The sequence below is a fragment of the Cenococcum geophilum genome, assembly GCF_001692895.1.
Source record: "Cenococcum geophilum 1.58 unplaced genomic scaffold K441scaffold_95, whole genome shotgun sequence".
NCBI lineage: Eukaryota > Fungi > Ascomycota > Dothideomycetes > Gloniales > Gloniaceae > Cenococcum > Cenococcum geophilum.
Genome location: NW_027137653.1, coordinates 167,194 through 175,641, shown reverse-complemented (window position 1 = coordinate 175,641; position 8,448 = coordinate 167,194). Strand labels below are relative to the sequence as shown.

The 8,448-nt window shown below is 43.7% G+C and overlaps 2 protein-coding genes across 2 annotated transcripts; one reads left to right on the top strand and one right to left on the bottom strand.

Moving 5' to 3' along the window:
- Nucleotides 1–3,699: 3,699 nt before the first annotated feature.
- On the bottom strand, nt 3,700–5,867 carry K441DRAFT_709552 (amino acid transporter). Its single transcript, XM_067653854.1, has 6 exons — nt 5,466–5,867; nt 5,336–5,406; nt 5,166–5,279; nt 5,004–5,086; nt 4,216–4,943; nt 3,700–4,160 (listed from the first exon to the last, which is right to left on the bottom strand). Exons 1-6 carry the CDS (start codon nt 5,625–5,627, stop codon nt 3,726–3,728), a joined length of 1,593 nt encoding a protein of 530 aa, XP_067496586.1. The 5' UTR covers nt 5,628–5,867; the 3' UTR covers nt 3,700–3,725.
- Nucleotides 5,868–6,472: 605 nt separating this feature from the next.
- K441DRAFT_701497 (uncharacterized protein) lies at nt 6,473–8,279 on the top strand (the record flags this gene model as incomplete). The annotated part of the gene is made up of 6 exons (XM_067653347.1): nt 6,473–6,816; nt 6,869–7,026; nt 7,085–7,186; nt 7,261–7,494; nt 7,625–7,767; nt 7,829–8,279. Exons 1-6 carry the CDS (start codon nt 6,795–6,797, stop codon nt 8,277–8,279), a joined length of 1,110 nt encoding a protein of 369 aa, XP_067496585.1. The 5' UTR covers nt 6,473–6,794.
- Nucleotides 8,280–8,448: the final 169 nt, after the last annotated feature.

Sequence of the window (8,448 nt, the reverse complement as noted above, 5' to 3'; positions counted from 1 at the left end):
AAGATAAGGATACTCTATAAAAGATCGTATATAGGGTATAACTAACTACCTTAAGCCTAAGCTATCCTTATACGACTAAAGACAGAGCTAAGCTATATCTAGCCAAGCTAGTAAAGGACCTTGTTAAGGATTATAAGGAAAATAGGAGCCGGCGCTTTTCCTTAGAGGTCGTCTTAATAAAAGACTATATTATAGATGTAAGGGCAAGGGATATATAATAGAGGTAGTCACAACAACCGAGAAGCTGCCACTAGATGGTTTTAAAGAATAACTTAAATAAAGCGCGGAAGCAGTAGGATAATGACGAAGAGACTAAGAGCAGAAGACAACCCTAAGAAGGCTCTTAAGCTAGAAGAAGATTAAGGATACATAAGCGTACTACCAGCAGCGGGGGCAAAGAAGCAGCCACAAAAGCCCACGGATATGCCGAAAGAGTTAAAAGGACGGCCTAGAAAGAGAAGAAAGTAGCTATAAGAGATGTCCTAGGAAATCAACGGGCCTTCGAAAATAGTCTACTAGAAGCTGCCGTTTATACTTATAAGGAAGGAAGTCTTAAGACAGGTCTCTAGATTAGGCGTTTAGTAAACACTAGGAGCCTTAATTAACTATAGATATAAAGCCTTAATAGAATATCGGCGAATTTAAAGCCTTAATTAATTATCCAATAATATAGAGTTTTAATTCGATAATAATATAGGAGCTTAGCTAAATATATATAAATATAGAGCCTAAATTATATATATAGTAAAAGACGCCTTAAGTTAAGCTAAAGCCTTAGTTAAATATTAATCAATCAGACGCCGCCTCTATAGTTAAGTCGGATTAAATAAAGCCTTTGGTCGGGCCGACCTAATACCCTATTTAAACGTTGGTCAATTATATATTATCGTAGTTAAACTAAATTAGTTACCTATCGCTCCCAAACGCCTTTAATTAGCAGTTAAAGATTCTATAATGGCAGATAGATAGTTACTAGGCCTAATTAGGAAACTAGTATATAGTTAGAAGATTGTTAGAAGCACCGCCAATTAACGTTTTAGAGTCTCTACAGGAGCCTCCCCTTTAACCCCTTAATCGATTAATTGCCGCCCGTCTTAACGCCTAATCTTTCCTATAGATATAGATACGGAGCTTTATACGGAGTCTTATATAGAGTTATATACGAAGTTTGCAGATATGGAGCATTAGGAGCAGAGCCTTAATTAGACAATAGTACGGCAGCTTAACTGGACGCCTATATATGCGAAGCCTTAATTAAACGGCAGATGCAAAGCCTTAACCAATTGCACGTCTACACGGAAGTTTTAATCAATTGTTTATAGATATAAAGCCTTAGTTATATATATAGTTAAAGACACCTTAAGTCAAGCCAGGGCCTTATTAAATCTCAATTAATTAAACGCTGTCTCCGCATTTAAATTAGGACAATTAGAGCCTTTAGCCGGGCTGACTTTCTACCTTAATTAAACGACCGAACGGTTAGTTGTAGCACGTCGTCGCCGACCAATTAGATAGTCTTTAGCTAGCAGTTAAAGCAGGTATATAGGCACGTCGCCATAATTATCCCCTAACCCATTAGATTTCGTCCCCATATTATTAATAAGAGCTAGCTAATTAGAGCTATAGAATCCAACCACTGCGAAGCTTAAAGTACGACGTTCCCGCACGGACTATTTACTCCGGGGACGCTGACGGGTTAAGGGATAACATACCGACGGCCCTAGAGATTAAGTTGGCCGTAGAGGTTGCAATACAGCGCTAGGGACATATTAGCGCATTAAAGGAATGTCCTTCTCTTTCGTGCTTTGCGTGCCTCCTAAGAAAGTAAACGTTAATAACCTGGATATAGCTGTCTCCGCCATTAAGCTTCGCAATAATGCTTAGGAGAGCTGTCGAGACTATCCCTTCCAACGGTACAATTTGTCCTACGGTTACTAATAAGAGTCTCGCCATTAGAACCAATAGGGTTGCAAATCAATTAACAACACTTTAATATTGAGTTAAGTTAGGTACTAAGACTTAATTAATTTAACTAACTAAGAGTTCGCTAGCTTAGTAATTTAATTAATTTAAAGGCTTTGATTAAGTTAAGTTAATTAAGGGATATTAAAGCTTTAATAGTGCTAGGGTTATAGGATAGGGAAGGCGTTATTAATATAGTAGATAGGTAGTTAAAGCGGCTAGTAAAGAAAGAGATAATATTAACAGGTAGGAAGGTAAGTTAATACTATACTAAGACTTATAATAGACCTATATTAAAAGCCGGGCGATAAAAAGTATAACTAACTACTAGACCTTATATATTACCCTATTTTACTAGCGTTAGTACTACCCTTATATATCTTAGATATAATTAAAATAATTTATAAGCTTTAGAGTTAGGGGTCTACTTTTATATATTTATACTACCTAATTTCTATAGATTTATAATTAAGTTATTTATTTAATTCCTATACACTATAAAAGCCTATAGGAAGGATAGTAGGAAATAATTTAGGTATCGCTAGGTAGGTTGTTCTATATTAACTCTATACTAAAAACTTATAATAGTTACTAACTACTATACTAGTTAAACTTAGTTAAACTAGTTACTAGGACTTTAATATTAATTTAATTAATTTAATTAACTAAGCTCTCTGCTTATAAAGCTTTCAATTTAATCAATTTAAAGCCTTAGTTGAGTTGAGTTAATTGATTTACAACCCTGAGAACCAATACGATTAAGTCAAGACGTCCAACCACAATTGTGCGCGCGCGCACGGATTACCTAGCGGTAGGTCGATACTATAAGAAAGGATAGACCTGTGCAATGGAGGCCAGCAAAGGCAAGCCAGAAGCTGGTGGGATAAATCGTTTTAGTTGGCTTTTCGCTCGATTCACCTAGCGAAGGACTCCTTAGCCGGCCATAGTCTCTGCCCAGTGATCTATTTGGACTGGCGTGGCATGGACCTGAGGTCGAATCCGCTCCAATGCTCTAATCCAAATCTAATACACAATACTTAAATAGGAATAACAATTACCTATATAGGCGTATCTAGTCGATGAGGTGTTTAAGGTGGTGGGGGGCTGGAATGAACTATTTCCCCGACTTCTTAAAGGTACTGAGGCTATGTACCAGTATACAAGGAAGCTATTACAATAGCGAACCAAAACGTGACGTATTGCGGCGAATAAACACTGTAAATTCGGGTGAGACTGGTGCTGGAAGCTGATGTTAGCTGCAGTTATGCCACGGCAAATATCGGAATATCGGAATGGTTAAATCTCATTTCAAAAAAAATAATTGTTTGGACTTTGGAAGAAATAATACCCGGCCAGTGTATAGTACTAGCGGGCGACTTGTGGAGCAAGAGAGGCGAATGCAATGAATGTCTAGACGAGGACTTTTGGAATGCACTGAAGATCTTATGACCGTTGGCAAGCTATCACATTGTTTTAACTGATGGTAAGGAAGTGGGTAGAGCCCCAGAGACACTCTTGTTTGAAGAATGCAAGTTTAGCCATTGGAGTAAGGACCAAACTGAAAAGTTCTGCACATATCTTAGTCTTGCTTGCTCCGTTTCGACCTATGCGATATCTGTACTTGTTCAAGAGATTCCCAAATGTTTGGTGTCACAGGACTCCTTCGAGTTGAATAGCCCATGTATAAAAGCCCACAACTTCCGAGCCATATTCGGTTGAAATGGTAATTTCTAAAATGCGCAATATCATTAACAGTAGGATATCTACACATCTTTGCGAACATATTCCACCGGTCCCTCATATGTATGCCTCCCTTCGAAGAAGTAATAAAGAAGCGAAATCATGAGCACAACAGCATATATCAGACAACTCCAGTTCATCGCTGCAGGTGTGGGGTGTGGAGCTGCGGGGAAGAACAAGAAAACATATGCGACAAACAAGAATGTTAGAGCGGCGCAGTTGACAAAAAGACCTGCTTTTCCAAGGTTGAAACGAGAAGGCAGAAGAGGCCTGCTAGAAAAGCGTCGCACAGCCATGCAGGTAATGGCTATAATGTAAGAGGATATTAAGCCGACTTGCGTAAGGGAGGTAATGACGTTAAAAGCGATGGGAGAACCAATAATAATGAGGGAAAGAAGTGTGGTAAAAAGCAATGTAGTCATAACGGCGTTCACGGGAATGTCCCAACCATCCGGCACCTTGTAATGTTAGCCAACTGTCGGCCTCAATCCAGATTTAGAATGGGATTCTTACTGTAGATAACCATTTAGAGAAAGGCAGCCCTTTGTCGCGAGAAAATGCGAACAGCTGACGCGACGATGTCGTGACGTTGTTAACGGCACAAAATAGAAGTAAGATTGCCATTACAGCCGTTAGAATAGAGGTGCCAACACGAGACTGCGTCGCATTAAGAAGAACCTGGACATAAACTTGGTTAGTGTTTGTCGCCAGATCAGCATTGAGGTCTCCTAGTGTCGTCATGATGGTAACCGTCATGATAAACCCAAGGCTGTAGTTGACCACAGCAGTAACGATCATGGATCGTGGCAAGACCCATGCTGCATCCCGCAGTTCCTCTGACAAGTGACAGGCTGAATCACCCCCAACCAATGTTACAGTAGGACCCAGTATACCAACTAGAGTAGCTAGACCAAGGTTTCCCCAGCCAGCATTGTCCTGGAAGTCAGTCCAAGTTGTATGCACGTCAGCGCGGGGTGACATAACCCAGAGGACTGTCATGAAAGCAATAAATCCAAAGACGTGTAGGATAAGTATAATCCCCTCAAACAGCGGTAGCTTTCTGATTAGGATAGTATTAAAAATAATTGCGAAGAGGGTGATGGCAATGCTGAAAAGGGTGCCATGCCATCCCATAATTTTATAAGACGGTACGTTAAGCGCAATAAGGGCTTCGAATTGTTGCGCGGTAGCAAATGCGGTTGTAGCCATACCGGATTGCCAACCGAGGACGCAGAGCCAGCCTGATGTATTCCGATTAGCAACTCAACCAGTAACGCAACGTCAGCGCGGCGGGTACTTGCCGACAATGTAACTGATGAATTTTTGGTATTTTCTTGGGGCGAATTCGGACACCCAATGGTACTGCCCACCTGATGTCGGAGCCCTATGAGATTGCAAAGTGGAATTAGCATCTGATGTTATGTATACGTTGACATGGTTCTTTTAACGGTGGAAGAACTCACATCGAAGCCATCTCAGCCATGGAAAGAGTAACGAAGAACATGCCGATGCAAGTGATGAAAAAGAGCCATATCGCTCCAGCGGGGCCTCCGTTGAAGGTTGAGATCCCGGCTACCCTGCATAGTAGATTAGCACAAGTCAAACATAGGAGTGTTCAATTTCCAAGTCGTACACCAAAGCAAACTCCCAAGTACTTCCGAGAATAACAGCATAACCGAAGATGGAGAGGAAGCGAAAGTTGCGCTGCGTGGACAAGCAGTCAGTCCCTGTGCTGCTTTGCCGCCAAAACCACATGATCTTACTCTTAGTTGTTGCCGTCTACCCATGCGATTCATGTCCCTTCTGTCGTATTGCGTGCCATATTTTTTGGATACAGCAGGATCCTGAACCTCCTCAACGCCGGGCTGCTTCAGAGAGGTGGTTACAGCAACCTCAGTAGCGGTCTTGTCATTAATGTCTGCCATGACTGAGTGTCAATGGCAACACGATATGCCCTGCACGGTGGAGGATTAATCAAAAGAGGTGGAAGGAAAGGAATCTGGGGTGGCAGACAACGAGAACGACGCAGTCGCTGTAGAATTCACAATAGACGCGGGAGGAGTTCTCTGAAATAGGAATTTCCTCGGAAGATCGTTTGTTGGACCTGGAACGCTAACGAGTCAGGCATCGAGCATCGCCCGATGAACGAAACTGCAATGGTCGTTTAAAAACCGGGGAATTGGGAGAGTTCACACCTCTATCTATGCGGGGAGACGCGCTGGTTCCGGGGGTCGGAGAGATTCGACATGCGAACGGGACAGACACCTTCTCTGCTAGTACGAATAATGCAAAATAACCGAGTGGCTGCTGGAATAGCGGGATTGTTTGACTTTAACAGTGATACTAGCAGGGCTGCATGGCCCGTTGGTGTGTCACCTTGCACCGGGCGATGAGAGACCACTGTCACTCTGTCCATGCACCTTGCAAAACACGAGCCCAGGGCAAATCATGATCCCTATCGCAAAGCCAAGGGCGACCAGGCTCCGGAGCCAATACCAAATCAATCTTTGTCTGCAGGATGAGGGCTTCAGGGTGCTGCCAGTACCTTGTCACAAGAGCGGCACAGTTCGCACAGGCGGCATTTGGCTGGTCGTTCCCCGGGACGCTAGCATGGTTGACTGACCTGCCGGGACGGTTCGGGTGGTTCCGCGGGCCCTTTCCTCTCGTAAAACAGCCCACAGGGTCCATCTGCTGGTTTGGGCAAGTAGGCAGCCTTTCTTTTTCCGCCTCTGCTCCTTCGGTACGCTCACTGGTTCGAAGTATCTCATGCGCTGAAACTCGACCACTAATTGCGTCCCTGTCCCTTCCTTCATTCTTAAACCCTGCTACGGCGTCAGCCACGGCGTCAGCCACTTAGCGCACATGATGAGAAGTTGGCCGGCTTTCCTTTTGCGCTGGCACTCCCTCCAATTCCTTCTCTGGGAGAGCATCTCAGGAGGGATTTACTTCGCGCCGCAATTCCTCACTGACTGTTACGTTATGTTTCGAAGGTCTCCTAGGAGCCCTACAAGTAGCCCTATCGCAAGCGGCCTCAGAGCGACCTCACCATTCTTTAATTTATTCTTAAAAGATTATCACGCGTTCTATTGGAAATGGAAATCCCGCCTCCAACCGGTTTGCCCCCGCATCAAATCCATCCAGAAAACTTCATTTCTAAGGAATTAAGGGAACCGATTTACTACGGTAACGCCAAATGATCATGCAGCCCCAATCTGGGTCGTCACCATTCTATCGCTATGTTACGCCCTCCTGACATTCGTCGTTCGATTGGTCATCAAATTTAGGATTTGGAACTGGGACGACTTGACGCTTGGGTTCAGTCATGTCGGTGGTTCCATCTGTCTTCAAGCTGGTTTTAATTTACTAATTGTTTACACATTAGGTCCTAGGAGTGGTGCAATGGGTTATGATTTTCACGGCCTTGTCAAACGGGCTAGGCAAGAGCTTATCCACAGCTTCTACAAAACAAGACGAAATGGCAAAAGTATATACATCTACCCCTTTTCTTTCTCTGCCTATCCCTCCCCTTCAAGCTAACAAGGACTCCAATCTACTTAGATGGTTTTCGCAAGTCGTATACTCCTTGTATTTGGGCTCTGTCTATCCAAGTGCTCCGTCCTCCTCATTACGCGACAATTATTTACCCGTGATAAAACGAAGGTATGGGTTACCTGCAATATCGGCATAGGCATTGTTACAGCCTGCGCAGTTGCATCAGGCTTAGCTGTTTCGGTGGCATGCTCACCCGATCACATAATTGAACAAGAAGAGAACTTCCACTGTGGTAATGATGTGAGTGCATACTCTTCCATTCTATGCTGAAGACGTCAAAGTATTTCACCCCTCACTCTTACGACTGACGAGCCTTGAATAGGAAGCTAAAGATGCGAATTTGTAACACTCTTAATAACCTCTTCTTTAGGTACTACGTTTACAGCTGGCAACGACGCTAGATATACTTACCGAGCTTATAATCGTTGCCATCCCCGCAGTCTTCATCCAGCCTCTTCGAATGGGTTTCAGGCGCAAGTTACTGGTGCTTCTTGCTTTTTCCTTTCGATTACCGTGAGTGCCGGCTATTGGTGCTATCCACTGCCCATTTAGTTACTGGGCTTACCAATCTCAGGAATGCTATTTTCTTTGGCATGTATCTTCGTGCGTACTCTCAATTTATCCGCAGCGGTGACAGGGGTGTAGCAATTACGCCAACAATGGTCTGGCAAGAGATTTTACTGGGATACTCGTTCATCTCCGCAACAGTACCATGCCTCAAGGGGTTTGTCAAAAGCTTCAAGACCGGGGGGTTGGGGGACATAGGAGTGGACGATTTAACGGGATACGGAGGTGGAAGCATTCACATGGATTCGATGAAAGGGTCAACATCGTCTCCAGCCAACAGAGAACTGCGTCTCCGTCCGGAAATAATAGACTACATGGCTTCGGCGTACTTTGAGGATGTCTCACAAGGAGACGGTTCGCGGGAAGACGGTCTGCGAGAAGACGGTTCGGTGAACAGTGAGAGTTCACAGCGGATGATTATACGACGACACGTAAACTGGCAAGTCGAACGTGACTGATCGACGGTCTGCTTGATCTTGGGATACATCAGTTCAGGAAATTAGGGCGGGATATTCTGGTTTAGAGAGCTGAAGAGGCTCGTTCGGATGCAATTTTAGAGGAGATGTGAATGTTGCATTTTCCAGTTGATCTGAAAGGCTAGAATGACCTTGGGGCGTTTATAAGTAG